The 21,112-nt window shown below is 33.2% G+C and overlaps 2 protein-coding genes across 2 annotated transcripts in view; one reads left to right on the top strand and one right to left on the bottom strand.

Moving 5' to 3' along the window:
• The window catches only part of LOC106461801 (tyrosine aminotransferase-like), a 68,772-nt gene that overhangs the window by 43,662 nt on the left and 3,998 nt on the right, over positions 1-21,112 (bottom strand). The gene's annotated exons all lie outside the window — the stretch shown is intronic.
• The window catches only part of LOC106461800 (tyrosine aminotransferase-like), a 42,496-nt gene continuing 22,609 nt past the window's right edge, over positions 1,226-21,112 (top strand). The window contains exons 1-5 of the mRNA XM_022388872.1: positions 1,226-1,600; positions 5,107-5,211; positions 8,038-8,105; positions 18,435-18,593; positions 20,258-20,421. Of these exons, the coding sequence (XP_022244580.1) occupies positions 1,405-1,600; positions 5,107-5,211; positions 8,038-8,105; positions 18,435-18,593; positions 20,258-20,421 (692 nt within the window). The 5' untranslated portion in view covers positions 1,226-1,404. The remainder of the gene's footprint in view (positions 1,601-5,106; positions 5,212-8,037; positions 8,106-18,434; positions 18,594-20,257; positions 20,422-21,112) is intronic.

Here is a 21,112-nt window from a genome sequence, read left to right as displayed (position 1 = left end):
ATTTTTGTATTGTTCCGATTTAACGATGGTACGGGAATTAATACTTCCTTTGAAAACCCAAATGTCAATTACATAGGTGAACAAAATAATAAAATAATCATTTTAAATAAAAAATTACCCAAACCTCTCCTCTAAAACAACAGTTATAGGCACAGATACAGATGGGGCTAATATTCTGACAGTAAACGCCCACAACTGCATTATCTGGGATAAGACTATTCCATATGCTTTAGCTCAACGGTCCCATCGTGACCTAAAGGTCACTGTATGGCTAGGGTTTACCAGCAATGACATCATCAACATTCAGTAGAACATTGTGCTTATGTTGTCAATACTGTAAAAAAACAACTACACAATTGCTTTCAGTGAATGAACCATTAGTAGGGAATTTTCACGCACTTTCGGCCATCAGATCTCACACCTACAGATTTCTGGTTAAGGAATTATCTGAAAACGTTGCTGTATCTTGATCTTCGGCAGACAACTGTTGATTTTAAGAACAGTGTTTAACATCACATTCTTGCCATCTACAGTAGTCAGTTGAATACAGCTGTGCTATTTAAGCGGCAGACAATGAAAACACATTCAATAAAATAATGTTATAAACAGTATGTTTCAATAAACTGCTGTTGATAAATCTCTATTTTTTTACATACAGTTACACATCGATTTTAGAAAAAAAGATTTTTTTTCTTTTTAAATACTGACAAGATCGTTTCGGTGAGACGTCACAAGTGTTAAAATCTGAAATTGCGTTAACCATGGCCCACATGTATCCACACTTAAGTCCACCAAATGTATGTTATGGTTTGATAATTACAAGCAACGGAATGTATGAAATAACTCCATCGTGTTGTTCTTGTTTATCCAAATAATTTCATCAGAAAACCTCGTCTAATATATAAACTAGGTGAGTAGGTGTTTCAAATAAAAATCAGCAATGATTGGTTGTTTCAACATCTTCAAGGCAACCATGCATGCTCGTGTGACGTTATCACGTTAGTAGCCAATAAAATTACGAAATTATTTAAATACAATTTATCTTTTGCAACAGCTGTTATAATAAAGCCCAAGGTCTTACTTAAACGTTGTATTTAAACACTGCTAAATTGCAAAAATATGCACTCTTCACCCTTCTATTTCAAAATAACTCTGTAGTGCATCTAACCAGAATAATAATTTATGTGCTTTTAAAGCTTTTTTTTTAGCAAATTCTTGATGCAAGAAGACAGCACTACAAAGTCATACAAGAAAATCTAAAGCAAACCACAGAACCTGACCAGTTATTTCTATACAGCTATCTGATCACTTCCTATTCTTTTCTTGCTATTCTCCGTTATCAAACAACTGCCCTACTTAATAGGTAGAAGAATTAACCGTGTCGTGTTACATACTACCATAAAAATGCCTTCCAAAGTTGTTTATATCTCTTCTCAGATTCATGATTCTGATGACGAGTTGCCAAATTTTGTGACTAGACGTTCCTGGAATGTAATGCCTTCAAAGTTAGCCGTCAACACCGTGAATCCAATTCGCAAAATTGTAGAGAACATGAAAATTACACCAAATCCAAAGAAGTACATGATCGCCCTATCAATTGGTGAGTTGTTGGAAATCATTCTTCCACTTTGTTGTTTACGTGCTTGTGTACATATAAAGGATGTGTAAAATGTTTAAACCTGTGTAAAACTGGGAATTAATCCTTAATAAATAATATCTTAAAATTGTCCAAATAATTAATGCTCTCTAAAATAGTTTTTATAGATATTTAAGTCAATTTTACAAAACTAAATATATTTAAATACTGGCTAATTTAAATCTTTTCCATATCGGGATTCCACTATCACCAGGGAAATTGTCTAATAATTCTTAGTTCAGCTTGTTATTAGATTTTAGTTTACCATTAGATGTAACAATTGTTTGTGTGAAGTTATGCACAAAGCTCGTTACGTGAATTAGGCTTAGCATTTTGAACTGAAAGAGTTTGTGATTTTTATATTCTTTTGCATTTAAATTATTAGTTTTAAGTTCAATAATTTAGCGTAATTTTATATTTAGTTCATAATAAAAATATATTTCAGTATTTAGAATGATTGTTTGTTTGAAGTTAAGCACAAAGCTCTACAATGGGCTATCTGTGCTCTGCCCACCACGGGTATCGGAGCCCCAGTTCTAGCGTTGTAAGTCCGCAGACATACCGCTGTGCCATTGGGGAGCAGCTATAACACACGATGAAATAAAGACAAAATAATACACCTCTATTCTTAAATAGATTTTCTCTTTTGTGAAAAGTGTTACTTATAAAGACAACTTATTACACATTTGATCTATTAAGAAATATAATATCGAAATATATTTCTCAGGTAGTTCTCAACTGGGCTTCTAGGGCTGATATAAAAAAATAACATCAATGAAGATAAATAAAGTAGCCGATTTTATTAATTTCGTTGAGAGTAGTGACAATTTTTTTGTGTGTAAAATGTTTGTAAAACTTAGTCTATAAATCAGTAGTAGTGTTTATATTTTAAAATAGATCACCGAAAAAATACAAAATATAGTTTTCCTTGTTCATCAAAACACTGAAAATTTTCGTATGAGCATACTGCATAGAAGGAATTATTAAAGCATCAAACTGAAATATTTTTATAAGAAAAGTAAATTGAAACAAAACTCTAAACAGTTGTTTGTTTCTTCCCATCTTGAATGGCCGCCAAAAATAATTCTGAACTGTTGAATACTGAGCCAGTAGGCTGTCTAGTACGTTGACAGTTTTGCTTCCTACAATGATAGTTAACGAAATAGTTGAACTCTATACAAATGGTGACGGTTACTAAGTTAAAATAATGCAGTAGTTGTAAATATTGCAGTGCTAGTGTGACGATGTAGGCGAACAGCAGCGTTAGCTGTAGTATTGTTAATTCAAACATACCGACAGTATTCAATGCGAATAATGTGGCTTTAGTTTTCCCAAATACTCCAATAATAACAGAGTTAAAATGCTATGCTACTGAGCTACATGGAACACTTTATCTTTCAAAACGTTCTACACGTTAGGATTCTGTAACGTGGCCCCAATGAGACTTGTAAATTCAAAATATTATGAATAATTCGTACATTCAGCATTTTTGAAGATGGCGCTATAAAATTAAGTTTGAAAAGTGCAGTAATTCATCATTTTTGTTTTCGGAAACTTGAGTCTAGCTACACAAGGGCTATCTGTGCTAGCCGTCTCTAATTTTCAAACAACTACTCAACAATGCGAACCGCAAGCACTAGGGCTAGGTAATGGAATGACGGGATTTGACAGTCACTATTACAGCGCATCTATGGCCTCAATGTGCAGAGCGTGGTTTCCAAGGCAACGGAACGCGAATCACGGATCCCAGATTCACGATTCGGTACACTGATCACTAAATCACACCTGGCCCGTGAAATTCATTAAAACCATTGCACCTGAGATTTTTGACGTAGATGTATAGATGTTTAATTATCTATATATTCAGGAATTATTTGACATGTGGTTAAATTGTGTTAATACTTAGAAAGAGGCACTATTTTTCCAAGCCCGTTCTCTTGGCTGTGGTTTCGCTAGATAGTAGATAGGGACAGTGGAAATCTCGTTAATCCATTCATGCGCGTCACTAATTAGATGACGAGGCATTTGGCTACCTTAAGAGAGTCATATCACAATAATTCTCCGGTGGAAGAGCGGTAAGTCTACGGATTTACAACGCTAAAATCAGGGGTTCGATTCTCCTCGGTGGACATAGGAGATAGCCCGATGTGGCTTTGCTATAAAACACACCCACACGCATCACTGTAAGCCCGTTAGATTATCCGAGCTGTCATTAAAACGAGCTGAAGTGAACTGAAAATATAGCAAAGTATCGTATCTGTGTCTACGAACTATCTTACAAGCTATGCAGGATGAAAAGAAGTAAGACGTTTATATAATACAGCATGTTTCTAGCTGTTAACTGATTGTTAGTTATATCACGTTTTCATTTAGTGGGTCACCCAAACTCTTTGAAAGTTTATATATTGATGTAATTTCTACAGGCGAAATATGAAGTTCCATTTGGTTTGTTTGTTTTTTGTTAAGCACAAACCTACACAAAGACTTATCTGTGCTGTGCCTACCACAAGTATCGAAACCCGATTTTAATTTAGATGTTTGCTAGAGAGTGCATGAAGTTATGATCAGGAAAATTATTGTAGTGAGCAGAAGGCGAGTACGATATACATAAGAATAACGTAAACAGACGAAATAATGAGTAATAAATAAATGAGCAGTTAATGAGTTATTAAGTATTCAGTGAATGATTCAGTTCAGCGTTAGTAATATCGCATCTATTTAGTTACTTGACTGAATATCGAGGAAATTCTGTAAGAAACTCATTTTTGAGTTAGGCATATAATCTGTTCAAACGTTGTTTGTGAGCTTAAGCCTGCAACCTATGTCAAAGTGAACGTAGCCTGTAGCAAATGTTATCGAAGATATATATTAATTCATTATATTTCTATGGACAGGACTTGGCATTATTTTTACCAAATAACCTAAAAGAACCAGCCCAACGATAAAATGAGTCATAACACTATATTTTTACATTTAAAGTGAGATATTTGAAGCGGACTATTATTTTAAATGATATATTTTAATCTTTTAAGAGACAAAAAAAAACAAGGAATAAAAAACACGTCATTATGAGCTTTTTCTTCTGTGCTATTTCATAAAATTCAATATCATATCTGAATATTTTTTATTATTTCAAAGATACCAGCACCTTAGTTTATCATATTTGGTTGCAAAATGTTTTGATTTTTCGTTTTAGACATTAAAATAAGATTTATTTGATTAAAAAATATATGTGAATAAAACCTACTGGAAGCTCTTTCAGACTAGGAACTTTATTTCTGAATTTCCAAGTAAAATAGTCTTAGTGTCGAAAAGTGTTTAATGAAAAATTTTTGAAGAGATGTTTTTATCTATGGGTTTGGTTACATGTATCTGTTGTTTATATACCAGCTTATGAATCTGATACACACATTCCATGGATTTATAAGTTCTTCTGCTTATAGTAAAATTTTGTTTTGGTTATGATATAGGTGATCCCACAGTATTTGGCAACCTGAAACCATGTGAAAAGATTACAGAAGCTATTGTGGATAGCGTACGCTCAAAGAAGTTCAATGGTTATGGAACGAGCGTAGGTAAGATACCTTGAATAATACCGAGTTCTACAACTATCTCACTTGAAAAACAAACTTCATATATTTAATCTGTAATTAAAAACACTAAACATGTTTGTAAATCTTTCGGCTTTACTTATAGCTGTATCAGATATTACCGTTACTGAGAGTGAATATCGGTATTTTCACGCCTAAGGTTACAATCACCGAGACTCGGTATTCTTGCCCTAATTTAAAAGCTACATCAGAAATTACACTCATGTTATTTTTATAATATATAGTTGTTATTGCCCATTTTCACATTCAAAAGAGTGTTCTCTGATCTACACATAGTCACTTGCTAATAAATACTAACTCGTTTATTTGGTGGTAGTTCTCACAAGATAATGATGTACAATTTACCTAATTATTCAAGATCTCTTTCATCTTATTACTGTATGTATAATGGTTAGTTGAAGTTCATTTGTGTTCCAGTATTATGAGTATATTGTTACGACAGCGGAATTAAAGTTCGTGAATCGTTGTGAATTATAGTGTGTGTTTAAGTTAAAGTGAATGTGGAAATTAAGTGTATTGCAAAGTTGAATTGAGAAAGAATAAACTAGTTTTACTTAAGAAAGGACTTGTATCGCAGAAGTTTCTTCGGAAAGAATTTCTACGGAAAATTAACAAACGACCAGAGACGTAACAATATGTTTCGTAGGTGTGAGTTCGTATGAATAAAAGTTTTACAGCAAAGATTTTATAATAACAACAACAAAACAGAGTGATCAAACTCTGTAAATATCATGTGCCCGTGACTTCCGGATTAGACATTTTTGACATGACCAGTAATAGAAGAGATGAAACTTCAGTTAATGTCACGTACTATACATTTTTTAGACAAAAGGAGTATTCACACGTATCTCCAAAACTTATATGAGTATTAATCCGCATGGTAACCTCATAATTAGCTTTAGAAAATGACGTTTATCAAATTATAACATTGCTCAGCTGTAACTAAAACCTGTAAGTTAATGAAAATTAAAAAGAAACATCGTGAATAAAACAGAAGACAAAAAAGAAGAATAGATTCGTTCTAAAGAACCAATGAGCGCCACTTAAATACTTTTCGTCTTGCTTCAATCCCTTTTAAAGTTACACCTAAAACAATCTCAGACTACTTGCAACTCAAATCGTTACATGTTGTGTTTACGTGGTCCCGCCCACGTGTATGGGAGAAGAACATGTAAGGTTACTGACTTTTTGATTCAGCTAGATACAAAATCTGACCTAGATGAGACTGATTCATTTTCACCAGATAACTTTCTTCTGGAAAATATTACTTTGCTTACAGATGTGCAACCAATCGTGAAGGAAAAAGCCACTTTACAAGTTGGTAATTCAGAACCTCAGTCACGACAATAAGTTACATGTTGATTTTTTTTTCGTTGACAAACAATGAGGTCTTATTTCGCAAAATTCGTACAATCATTATAAGCTTTTCCTAGTAAAACGTGTTTTTACTTGGTTCTAGTGCTTCATTTCTAACATTAAAAGTAACACCTACGTATTTTAAACTTTTATATAAAAAGAACCTCAGTAATAATGTGCAGTTATAGTGTGTATACGCATGCTCAGACACAAGGTATTAACTTGTCAGGCTTGTTTTTTTTTATGTTTTGTACGAAATGTCAGACACGTGCTTAATTTCCTAGCACTTCTTTGGAGTAGTGAACTAATACTGAACTAAAATACATAATTTTCTCTAAGTAATTTGACGATCTATATATACATATGTATATAATATATGTGTGTAAATAAGTAATCAATAAATATAGATAACATATTAACGTTAATTGTATACTTGTTTAGTATAGATTCAATTTTTTACTCATTTTCTTTTATTATCTGACTCGTATTGGTGCCATGCTAATGTGAGTATTATAATCATTGAATGCACACATAGAACTTGTATTTTAGGATGATTAACATCAAAGTTCAAAATAAATAGACGTTAACCAACTTCTTTCTTTCCATAGAAGCTTTCAAACAAAAGAGTAATTTACAAGAAAACGTAGTCTTCACTTTTATATATGTTTTGATTATAAAGTCAGCTCAATTTTATATATATAGGCCAAAGGTATTTATTACTTAATACAAATAAGACAACAGTGTTATTGATTCACTTATGAATTTCTTTTCCTCAAGCAAAACGTGAATTCCAGTGAAGAGAAGATGACGTAAAGAGAACTAACCTATTCTTAGATTCGCTACTCACGTATCAGTACACTAATGAGTAAAGGACTATACATGAAAACCAAACAAATTTTATTGATTCACAATTAATCAATATTTTTTTCTATAACTTGTGTTTGTTTAATTTATGTTGTTTCTGTCAGGAATATAATCGTTGTTTTTTCTGTTTATATTTTTATTTGCTACAGAGGTATTGGGAGAAATATTGTATGTTGGTTTTTCTCATGTTAATGTCCCGTATCTCAGTGGTGCATCTGAGTGCTGATATCGCTAAAACGCTGGTTTCGATACAAATGGTGGGCAAAACGCAGGTGGAGCTTTGTTTTAAGGGCAGATTGCCCTTCAAATAAAAAGAAAGAAAGAGAAACAAGCTTTCCCTTAGCAAAAACCAACAATAACATATATTAATAAACAGTAGTTCGTTAAAAGTTTTTTGAATAATTTGATGCTCTTTAGAGCAGCAAGGAAAAGCGCTACACTGACAACCAATTAATTATTTATGTACCTATAAATCAGAGGTCAGACAAATCAGAGAAAGTAAAATTAACTGAAGTATTATAAAGTGAACAAACTATTTGGTAGATTTTTCTTTTTCTTATTATTCCATAGGTTTGGAGGAAGCTCGCGAAGCCGTGGCAGTTTATACGTCTTGTCCAGGAGCATCTATTGAGGCCAAGGTAAGGCAGACGTATTGTTTTTCTCTTTCAGTATTGATTAACATTTTCTACATTCTACTGGTAGAAACTACTCAAGGCTAAACGTTTTATTACTTAGATTTTGTTTGCCATATAAATTATTAAAGAAACGTGTGCTTTTGTGTTTCTTTTTAACCTCTTCTTATGACTGTGCAGAAATAATAGACAAAATATTTACCACATTTGGAAAATAATTTCCTCATATCATATCCTTTATGTCCAAAAAATAATGTTTCTTCGATAATGTATGATATTTAATTAGTATTTTTATTAGCAAAAATACAAATGAAATATACGTTATCGAAGAAACATTTTGCACGATATTGATTATAAAATAGACTATTTATTTGTATTTAGATGTGATAGTTGAAGATTCCGAAATTAGATATAGCTATTAAAAGTTTATTTCGTTTTGAATATTCATTTTTTTCCCCCTGTAATAAATACTTTTGCCACCTTGCAGCTTTCTTCAGAACCTTGCTTGCGTCACACCGTGAAAGAACGTCACAGGATTTTGTTAGATGAGTGATGATGTTGAGCATCTATTTTGAAACAATCTCACTACCGTAAATTTATTTTAATGTTTTATTATACTTTGGCTATATTATATTTATAAACAACATTTAGATGAGAGACGATAATCTTTTGTCTTCAGTGAATATTATAATAAACTTTTGTAAAAGTCAACTTACTTGTACAAAGTAACGTGATATCTTCTAACACATGTTCACTTTTTACACAACTCGCTTTCTAACTAACTTCAACTCAATTCTAACTAATGCTTCATGGAACAACTTATATAATCTATATTCGAATATATTAGAACTTTACCTGACAAACTTACGAATTCCCTACAAAAGGAATAAATTTAGGGGGCCCGATTATTTTTTATGTGGGGAGGGGGCATCTTTCGTAGTTATTCCATTGAACTTTACGTCAAATTCTTAAAAGAAGACTTTGCGTTACAACCTTATATCGTTCTAGATGCTCTATCTAGATCTATTTTAACTTCCCGAACTTAACATTATCATTAAGACGCAAAGCTCCCTCTAGCTAACTTCTAAATTGCAACATTAAAAACATACGGCTTACAAAACATTGCCTACTTCCTGGATTACGAAGTCCATTAACAATCCTAAAATAAAACACACACACTAAATTGTTCATTCATCAATATTTTTTTGTGGTTTTATCTTTTGAGGCCTATTGTATATGAATGGGATCTTGTCTTGTGCCTTGTCTTAACTGGCCATTCTGTCGCTGGGGTTGTTCTTCATGAGTAGGTGTGTCAGGTGAATTCTCTGGCGTCTCCGTCCTTGATAATCCTCTGGAGGCAGTCTCATAAGAAACTCTGGGTTTCTCAGCAGATTGAGTTTCCACTGAAAAGTGTTTCTGTGGAGTTTACCGTTCTCTCACCGATGCACTGCCAAAGATGATCACGATGGATCTTTGGTTTGGATTACCTCTTCTTCGAAAATTACTTAACTTTAAAGTTTATAATCTCTTGCGATGAGAATTGTTCAGACATACCATGCCGCTTTGATGATATTTAGTTTTATCAGTAATTATACCACAGCTACATTTCATTTTATTAACAGCTGATGTAGGCATTTTCTGGGTGAAATCATGTACATATATATTCTTCACATCTATGAATTGTCTAACCACCAAGTTCTTTGAATATGCTTAAGCATTGGTTCCACTTTGACCCATTCACTAGATGAAGAACTAGTGTTAATAACTCTTGGTCCAAGTATTTCATTTCTTTATAGTGCAAAGGCCACTATCCCTATTTCCACTGAAAGTTTATCCCATGGTGTAGTAATTGCCATGTAGTATAGAGATTTCTTGATCACTGACTGTGAAGCTATCCGAAGTTAGCCTGACATCACATCCATGTCTCTTCATGAAATCAGTTCTCAAGGTGAACTCTTCGTCACTGTTAATTCCCCACATCATGAGGTGTAGAGAAGGTTAACTTCCAACTTCCCTTTTGCTGAAACTTTGTGTACACCTGCTGTGTGAATCAATTCATCTTCCTTCTTCATTAACAAAACAGGACGAATGATTGTAACTGTAGACACAGCGTCAATCAGCATGCTGCAAGGTTTTCCACCAATGAGCACGTGGAATTGTGGACGATCTGATTCATATAATGAGCTTATTCTCTTAAGATGATGTATTCCCAGTTGTTGATTAATTCTTTCAATTCTTCTAGATTATTCTTGGGGGAATTAATGTTTCAATTTTACAGGATCTAATATTTCCATAACTCTTAGATGTCCCTGTTAGTAGTTTATCTGCAACTCTAGCAGATTATAGTTCCATTGACAACTGCAGAGATTCCATTAGAGACATACATCTTCTGTGCCTCAGCCTAATTCTCATATTATCGTACGTTATGGCATCTATAAGTTGGTCATGTGTCAATGAGTCCATCATTTCACGAGAAGCGTTTGGGAAGGATAATTGGGCAAGTCTTTCCAAATCTTCTGCAAGTGCAACTAAGGTCACTTTCTTTCTTCTACATACTGTTACTGAACTTTGTTTCTCGATACTTCGTTTTGGTGCAACACTTTGAACCTGTTGGACAAAGTGACTACCAATGCTTGGTACTTGTTACGGCTTTCAGCTGGAAGGTTACTTAATAATGTCAAAGGTGGTCTTTTTAGATGGGGAGTAAGATGTGTGGATTTTGTTTACTATTCCACCCATTCACTGTTGAAATTATTTCAAGCTGAGCTTGCTATGACCCCTCTGGTACCTTGCCATCATAGGTTGTTGCTTTTTCGATTGGCTCATGTTGAATTTACCATTTAAACTCTGGAACTGTATTTGGTAATGTCTTGGTTAGAGCTGTCCAGGGAGGTCATTCATTAACAGATAGTACAGGAGTAGTAGTAATATAGGTAGACCAAATAAGTTTTCCTATATCATATGTGGTAGGAGATGGCGTTTTTGGTTGGATCTCTTGAGCAAATGCAGAAAAAGATGTGGCTGGTTTACTATTTGCTTTAATGATTAGTTTTCCCCATGTTTTATTCTGTTATCAATGTTCTTTTCTATCTCGATAATGCTTTTTTCTCTTTTCTACCTTACTGACATCTTTATTTTCTTCACTTTCAATATTTCTTAAATCCCACTGTTGTAATTTATCTGTACAACTCTGAAAGTTTCATCAGTCTTGCCTTCAAACTGATTTATTCTTGATTTTAATTCTTCCTTAAGCAGGACGTTTCTTTCTTTTAAATCCTTTCTTAAATTTCTGTTACACTCTTCTAATTATCTGTTTTGTTCTTCCTGGTCTTTTAATTTTCTACCTCTATCTTCTTAGTCTTGAATTAATAATTTCACCATTTTAAGTAGTACTTAGATATCACTACTTGACCTTATGGTCGCCATCTTTAACAGTTGAAGTTTAGTTAAAATTCTATTGTACTTTTATTTGACACTCAGGCTTCATTGAGTCTATGTTTGACCAATATATATAACTGTGCTGCTCTTTGTGATCTCTTTCAGACAACAAATAACAAATATATACTCAAACAAGTTTTCTCCGCTCTTTATGCGTTCTTTCCGTTCATGCTCCATCTTTTATATAATTTTTTTCAATCAGTCGATTGAAGAAGTCCCTGTTTTTTATCGTAAAATTTCCTGAGAAAAAGAAACATTTCTGTTCACAGTAAGTTTTATTTCTTGTCATATTGACCGTTCAGCACATATGAAGACTGATGGATTGTGGTTGATACTGATATGAAATTTTAGGAATTGCGTAAAATGAATTATTTTCTTGATTAATTTGATGTATAGTTATTCTTTCTACGATTGATCGTACCAGCCTACACTTGAATTGAAATTCGTTTAGGCAGTATTGGAGTAAACTAATTTATGAGACCTTAGGAGTGGTCAAATATATCAATCGAAAGGGTTTGACCTCCTGAGTCCAAAACTGTAATTAGATCTCAAATCGGCCAAGAGATGACGGAAGTATGAGCTAAAAGTTTGTACTTGAAAAAAAAATACGAAAAAACTCGGAGCCTTTTTATGACTCACTATGCCGCGGCTAAAAATTCTCATGACTATTCGTTCAGATATGACATTTCCAGTCTTGTGTTTTTATCTTTTTGTTTGCTCCTAATCTATATAGTCTTAACGACACCCATTACTGAAATTTTGGCGAAACAGTTTTAATTATTAAAGGACTGCCTCCCCCCCCCCCCCCACGTGGCACAGCGGTATGTCTGCGGACTTACAACGCTAGAATCCGGGTTTCGATACCCGTGGTGGGCAGAGCACAGATAGCCCTTGTGTAGCTTTGTGCATAATTAAAAACAAACAAATAAAAACAAACAATATTAAAGGACTTGCTAGATAAATGTTTTGCAGTAACAGGCGACGCTTATTATCCTAGAAGGTGTTTTTTTTCCCCCACAGAACAGAGGAAATAAAAATAAAAAAAACCTTCACTTGAATTGGTCAAAACAGATAATGTAACCACAAGATTATTACTGTTGCATCACAAAGAACTGTAAGAAGTCAGGCGCTACGATTCAGAGCGTTAACCAGCTGTGTTCTCCTAGAGGCAAAAAAACAAAACAACAACAACAACAAAAAAAAAAAACGTAGTACTGAAACATATTTTAATTTTCGATTCTGGTTAAAAACCATACCTAGACATCAAATTCAATACAGAGGTTCGACTTGGAGGAAACTTATTCCCACTTGTGGCTCAGTGTTTTGGCTTGAAGGAATAATAAATTGTGCATGGATCATGTTAACCAGGCGTAGAAAGTTATCATAATGGATCTGATTATAATGTTACGAGGCAACACTGTTCTCACTGGTTCTGGTTACCATGTTACCAGGAAAAACTGTTCTTAATAGTTCTGGTTATTATGTTAGTAGGCAACACTGTTCTTAATAGTTCTGGTTATTATGTAAGAAGGAAACACTGTTTTTAATAGTTCTGGTTATCATGTTAGTATTATACAACTAGGCAACACTGTTTTTAATAGTTCTGGTTATCATGTTAGTATTATACAACTAGGCAACACTGTTCTCACCATTTCTGGTGCTAATGTTACTAAGCGACTCTTTCTTAATGGTTCTTGTTATCATATTACTATGCAACAATGTTCTTCATGGTACGCTTATTATGTTACTAGGCAATCCATTCTTTAAACTTTTAATATTTTTTAATGCGTCTAATTCTCAAGTTTGGCATCAGCTTTGGATAAATATCAGGCAAACCTTGTTGGCGATATTTGTCAGCATGTTTTGGATGTTGTTTCTTCCAATATATATATATATTTTTTTTTAAATTGAATGAATGAGCATAAGACATATCAAAGTGTATTACTAAACACTGCTAGTAATGTACAGTGTGTTAGTATCACCAGTAACTTACACAATAACATACAATAGCATTGTTAAGCAAGACAATCATAATAACGTTATAGTAATTCACATACAGAGTGAAAGATACTGCTAAGCAACATTATAATAGTAACGTTGTAGTAATCTACATACAGAGTGAAACACGTTGTTAAACAACATTATCATAGTATCGTTACAGTAATCTACATACACAGGGGACACATTGTTGAGCAAGGTAATCGGTAATCATAGTAACGTTTTAATTAAGTTGATGTGCAAACTTATTAATTTTTTTGGGCGGCCAATTGTATACCCAGCTCTGTCCTTGGTGAAAGCCCAACAGATCCAGTGAAAGTAAATATGAACTTTCAGTCCATAATGGGCTTTCTCTGTGAAGCTTTTCTAATGCACTTTAAATGTCTTACCTTAAACGTTTTGAATATTATTTTAAGGAGACTGCACTCCTTCGTCTTTTTTCTTCTTGAAAACGTGGAAAACATGCACCAATTGCCTAAAATGAGCAAAAGCTCTGCGAGGATTTTCAGTAGCATTCATTCTCAAAAAAAATATTGTTGCAAGACAGGGGAAATGGATCGGAACTGAGGAGGCGTAGAAATCGAGACAAGATTCTTGGCAAAAATGGCAAAGTATTTGCATAACTTTTTGTTCAAAGTAGCCCATTTCACAGTAGAGATGTTGTCAAGATTTCTACACTCTGAATTTGTTACATTTAATGCATTAAGTTTAATAATCTTGAATTTTGCTTATACGGAAAACTATGTTCTACATCAAGAAGTAAGAAATATTCTAAAAGTACATTAATTATGAAATACTTCTCTAATTCATGCTTAACCGCTTATTCTAACCCTAGTATAAACCGGAAATTAAATGGTGTGAATTAGAAAAGAGCGGGAACTTAAACAGCAGCAATATATTTATTCTCCGCATTGTAGAACGTGGAGGGCACCTACTCAGAGTAGATTACTCCTGAGGCAGATGTTCCCCAGGGAGGGATAGTTAACCCTATCCTCTTCATCATGTATTTAAGTGGCATGCCATTTAACAGATCCAAATTGTAGTCCTGCTTCTCAATTCGAGACGATGTGGCAGTATGGAAGAGTCCCATGACCCCCTCAATAGCCGCCACAAACCTACATCCAGAACTAAACCAGCTAATTGAATATTGCCAAAAACATAGAATTAAAACAATTGTTCCAAAAACAAACCTGGTTTTATTCTCGAACAGACTTCTAGATTACTCATTCAAATATTTTGACCAAAACTTTACAAAAATAATTTACAAATCTCTATAGTTCGTTATATCATACACGATGATGATAGCTCTAAGAATCTCTCTTCAGTATGTACCATAAGAAATTGTCCACCTACGATAGACCATAAAATTAGATTAAGATATCAAAAGTGTATGTAAAAGGTTATTTATGTTAGATACGCGTCTGATAACGTAAACTAGTGAAAAGTGATGATTTGCCAATGGAACTGTTTGTGAGTGTAGGATTATTACACAACCAAATAAAGAGAAGTGGCAAAATACCACTAAAGGCTATAAGCTTAACATTCACGGAAATAGGATCAGTGTTTGAGCTCTGATCTCGTAAACTGATCAAACATCCAATAATAAAATGTTCAGCATTTTGGCTTGTTTCCTATAATAGCCAAAATATACAATAATAAAATGTTCAGCATTTTGGCTTGTTTCTCATAATAACCAAAATATACAATAATAAAATGTTCAGCATTTTGGCTTGTTTCCCATAATAGCCAAAATATACAATAATAAAATGTTCAGCATTTTGGCTTGTTTCCCATAATAGCCAAAATATACAATAATAAAATGTTCAGTATTTTGGCTTGTTTCTCATAATAACCAAAATATACAATAATAAAATGTTCAGCATTTTGGCTTGTTTCCCACAATAACCTAAATATATAGTATTAAAACAACCAGCTACAATGCGGAATGGAATATATAGGATAGGTATTTGGTTGTGTTTGCGCGATCTGGGATGGTTAGATGCTATCTAGACCTCTCTTCCCTCATTAACGGTTTGTATATTAACCATCAAATAAAAATTGTTATATTTTACAGCATAACGCCTATATCATTACTGCGGTAGCTATTCTAAGTAGTTGAGTTTGAAGACAATTCTACAAGTCAAAAATTGTAAATAACATTTTCAGCATTTTGGCTTGTTTCCTATAATAGCCAAAATATACAATAATAAAATGTTCAGCATTTTGGCTTGTTTCCCATAATAGCCAAAATATAAAATATATAGGAAAGTTGATTATGAATTTGATCTGCCAAGTTTAGTCTGGATTGATCAACTTGTTTAGCAGGAAATTGCGTCCTCACGAGAAAAGTTTTCCTTGCTATTTACTTACCGTATATATTAATATAGAGCGCATATGTGAAGAACGCCTGTACCCCAGTTTTTATAATCAGCTCTGCTTCGCTTCGCCCGCCAGTGCTGGATAAGCTACATAACAGAAGAAACATTCTTGAACAAGACATTCATAGCAACGTTACAATAATCCACATGATTATTATAACGTTGCTATGAATGTGTTGCTCAACAATGTATCCCCTTTGTAATGATCGGTGCGGCAGTTTCCGAGATCCGAGTTTTTACGTATACACCACACACATTACAGTGTTAAAACACATTATTATAAAAGCGCATTGCTCAACAATGTATCCCCTGTATGTATATTATTATAACGTTGCTATGAATGTGTTGCCCAACAATATATCCCCTTTTTAAGTATATTATTATAACGTTGCTATGAATGTGTTGCTCAACAATATATCCCCTTTGTATGTAGATCATTATAACGTTGCTATGAATGTGTTGCTCAACAATATATCCCCTTTGTAAGTATATTATTATAACGTTGCTATAAATGTGTTGCTCAACAATGTATCCCCTTCGTATGTAGATTATTATAACGTTGCTATGAATGTGTTGCTCAACAATATATCCCCTTTGTAAGTATCCAATCATAACTGGGTAATATTTTTTATAACTAGGCAGTATTTTTATAGCTGAGCAATAAATAAAACAGTTGAAATTACCACAAAAATGATATATTTCAGATTTAACCAATAAAAATTAGAACAAATGGAATAAGTTTCAAATATAAAACAATCAAAAACAAACTTAAAAAATTATTTGTTTTTCTTTAGTGAGTGTTGCAACAGAAAAGGAAGGCACTTTCGTTGATAACTGCGTCTACAAAGAAATACTTTAATAAAATCTACTCTGTGATATAATGCTGTGATGATAGCTTATTTTTAAACTAACATTTCAATAAAATCCTTTTTCTCGTGGATGGTAAACGATATTGAATGTCAAGTATGAGTAAATTGTTGTAGAATTGTCAGACAATTCCAGAAAAGGCCGCAATTTATTTGAATCAGAATTTATATGAAATTAGATCACGAATTCATTAATTAAGATCCGATTCCATTAGCTTACACTCTACATTTAGTTTGATGATTTTTTGATTGTTTGAAAGGTTCTCATATGATTTTATAAAATTTCGTAGCTTATGCTTTATAAATAGAATAACACAATATTTGCGAAAGTACTACATATACTGACATAAATGGTTATAGTCGTCCCTAATCTTGTACTAAATGGAATACACAACTCAAGTAGTTTGACCATCACTGTTATATTTAACCATCACGGCCCCAAATTACGGAGCGAGTGTTTTCCATCACGGGCTGCGAATCATGAATAATCGGATCTACAGTCCGGGCATGCTAACCATAGCGCTACACCTGTTTATTGTTGACAAATAATGTTATGCGTATTTGAACAATTGTATATTTGGCTACGCTTGTCATTGGAAAATTATTCTCAGTTAATACTAAGTCCAGCGGCTCAGCAGTATGCTTGAGGGCTTAAAGGCTAAAAATCGGGGTTCGATACCCAAAGTAGATACAGCGTTTCACGCTTAAACACAAACAACTTTTCATTCGTAGTGTTCACTCTGAAAATGGCGTACTTATAAGGCGTGAGGCTGTTGTAATTATACACCATGTACGTCATTCCCTGTAAAAACTTATATTCAAAATGTAAAATACAACTTTTGAAGTCAAGGTCACCTTGGTATACTAATTTCAAAACTCTGGCTCCTTGTGAATATCGTGATTATCATATCTGGTTGTTATCGGATTTAGTATCATCCAGGCTGCGCAGCGGGAAGAAGAATTACGAAACGTTAAGCTCCCTCTTCCTGGGTCTCTCATTGCTTTTCTGTTAGATTTTAAACCAGCTTATAAATCTCATGTGATAGGAATGCACAAAACTACGTTACATAACCAATGCTCTTTGTAGGTTACTAACATACAGATACGAAAGATTTATGCAAGACTCTTGGCTGTTGTTTTGCTAGAACGTTCTTGCGAAATGTAAAGCATAAATTATAATCACGATTATTAATATCTTTTCAATTTTAAATACTTTAAAATCATCTCAAATTCCACTCAGTGAATCTCTAAATTTAAAACATTTATGGACGACTTTTCTTTCCTTGAATTTTGTATTTATTTTCAACATAATTATCATCAACTGGTATGCCTTTACAAGGGCACGACCACGGATATTTCTAGCTGACAAGCGATGAACTTTGATATAATCAAATGATTTAGTAGATTGTTATCTACCTGCTGTTTCATGCATATTTTTTTACTGAAAAATTAAAATTTAAATGATATATTATAGCTCTTTAAAAAACTCGGAGCATTCTGTAAATTCTAGAATAATATAACTGTTTAAAGGTCACATTGATATGATTTCATGTAATGTCTCTTTTTGGTTTTAGTTTCGTTTTTCGTTTTTATGGTGTTTTATTTTAAAAACAAAATAAACTATATTACCAGTGTTTTTCTACTCTATTTTATAGGATGTTATTCTAAACAGTGGCTGTTCTCATGCGTTGGAAATGTGTATGACTGTGTTAGCCAATCCTGGTCAAAATATCCTCGCTCCCAGGCCTGGCTTTCCTCTTTATCGTACATTGGCAGAATCAACTGGGATAGAGGTTAAATACTACGAACTTTTGGTAAGCTTTTAAATGTTAGTTATTACGTCACCAAATTGTATGTAGATAAGTAACTTATTATTCATTCACTAATGTTTTTATGATCTTAAAGTCTAAATTTTCATCTTTATTGTATTCATTTTTGTTTAATATTTTCTTATTCTGAAAGAAATACAATATATATGTATATTGATATTAAATATTCATGTATTAAAATGATTATACACGTTCATCAATTTCAGACAACTCCTATCGAACATTCTGAGAAACAATCTTTTTTTTTGTTTAGCGTAAACATAATATTCCGAATGCTAACACTATTTAACTAGAAATTGCAAATTCTTCTATTGAAGAGAAGTATTCTATTGAATTACATTAACTACTTTAAATGAAACAAATGACATCATTAATTAAAAAAAATTAAGTCAAAATTCTTGGCTTGACCTTTCTCTAAGTTTATTGGCATTAGCGTAAAGCTGTACAATAGATTATCTTCCCACCGTGGGGAATCAGTATATGAAATGTTTAAAACCAACGAAAAACGAAATAGGCAATTAACTTATCATGGAAGTTTGGGTATTCGCATACCTATCTCCTGTTGGATTAGCAGTAAGTTAAAAAAAGACTTACAAACCGATAATCCGCTAAAATCGATTCCATCTGTTACAGGACAAAGATATGAAAACAAGATCATTGCTAACAGAAAGATGTGTAGGGTGGGGTCAAGCTAAGTGTGGTTAAAAGTTATTATTTCAAGTTTACCATGTTTAGCTTAAGCACAACGTAATTAAATGTATGGTTTCAATTCGTAAACTTCATTAACTCATTGATACTGTTTCTAAGATACTATGTGTTTCAAAGTAGTAGTTTTTTATGCATAAGTAAATTCAGATCTATTCTAATCCTCAAGTTTTGTATAGAAAGGTCTTCATGTGGAAGTTAAGATGCTATTGATGCAAAATAAACCTATTATAACTTCCTCTATGTTTCAGAAACAAGACCTGTGACAGGGGAGAGCAGGCATTATGGGACCTTACTGTACAGTTTAGATTCAGTGTCCACCCAGTTTCAGAGACCAAATTCATAAAAATTCAAAGACAAATATTTAATAAACTTAAGGTTAAGACGAATAATAATAAAAAAGTTTCGTTTTTCCTGTAAAATAGCTGCCTTTGAATATGTTCACATGTTAATACCGGTAACTGTTAGTCACGATTAGTGATGTTTTCTCATCTGTGCATTTCGATGCCGAAGCCAAATATTCTAGGGCTGATCTGCGGTACTACCGAATTACTTTATTGTTGGTAACTGTTACAAGTTTTAGCTGTTATCTGTGTATTTAGTGTCATTTGCCCTACACACCATTGATTTATTTATTCATGAAAGTATATGCAACTGGTAATTTACAGCTGATTTTGAGACTAGTAGGGGGAAAGTCATTGCGACTAAGGGAATTTGATTATTTACATATATGTGTGCAAGATTTCTCCAATCACTTGAAGGTAAATATTATACGCACATCTGTTTCTTTACACTAATTTGTTGTGCTTCAGTATACTGATTATTTTACCCTACATTAGGTCTCCTCACTGTGTGATTACTTTCATTTTAAATAGCTCAGGTGTGAAAGGTATCAATACATTTGTAATAACTTAACGGAAAAAGAAAAAAACTTTTCCGTATAGAGCTATGATGTGATATTTCATGCTATGTGGATGTTTCATAATATTGCCCTGTCATGGGACGTATTCATTTCCTTGTTTGTTGTACCCAACATGAAATGTGATAGTAGAGAAAAAAAACAAGTTTATGCCTGTTCTGGTAGGGCATTTCTGGGACTAAAACAGAGGTAGTTTAAATTGTAGTTTAAAACCATCTTAAATTGAATTTGTTTAGATATTGTTAGTCAAGTACCCCGATAGGTCAATGATACGTTTAGGGATTTATAACTCTAAAATCCTGGGTTCGATTCCCGTTATGACAAGATAGCAGATAGCTTATTGTGTAACGTTTCGTTAAAACCAATAACATGCACATTTTTTAGACAAATTATCACATTTTCTTTCTTAGTCAGTTTGAAGTTAATATTTACGTACTAAAAATGTTTTACAACACTAACTTCGTGCTTCGGATGTACTGTCTGCACTTGTTCATTACACGCATATAAATTTAGAAGTTAGACTTATGTTACGAGGTGACAAACCAATAAGAATAAGAAACGTTGTAATTATGACAACTTACAAAATGTTCATAAATCTCGTCAGCAATTATAGGAACAAAGTTCCTGGCAGCGACATCTAGGATTGCTTGCAAATGGTTTCGTGAAAATACTGATCCACAAGGGTTAGATGGATTATTCACGATGACTGCAGCAGTGTTATCGTCAACCTGGGATTCAAGATCCGCTAGATCCACTTCCCAATTCTGCTCGGGCTGAGTGAAAAACAATAAATGTCAGTAGTTCGATGAAAATAAGTAAATATATAAAATTGAAAATGTATAATATTCAACAAGCTATTTCTACACGTCACATACATCAT

This window comes from Limulus polyphemus, unplaced genomic scaffold (genome assembly GCF_000517525.1).
Source record: "Limulus polyphemus unplaced genomic scaffold, Limulus_polyphemus-2.1.2 Scaffold1034, whole genome shotgun sequence".
Classification (NCBI taxonomy): Eukaryota; Metazoa; Arthropoda; class Merostomata; order Xiphosura; family Limulidae; genus Limulus; species Limulus polyphemus.
Note: the sequence above shows the minus strand (reverse complement) of the source record. Positions and strands in the feature narration are given on the sequence as shown.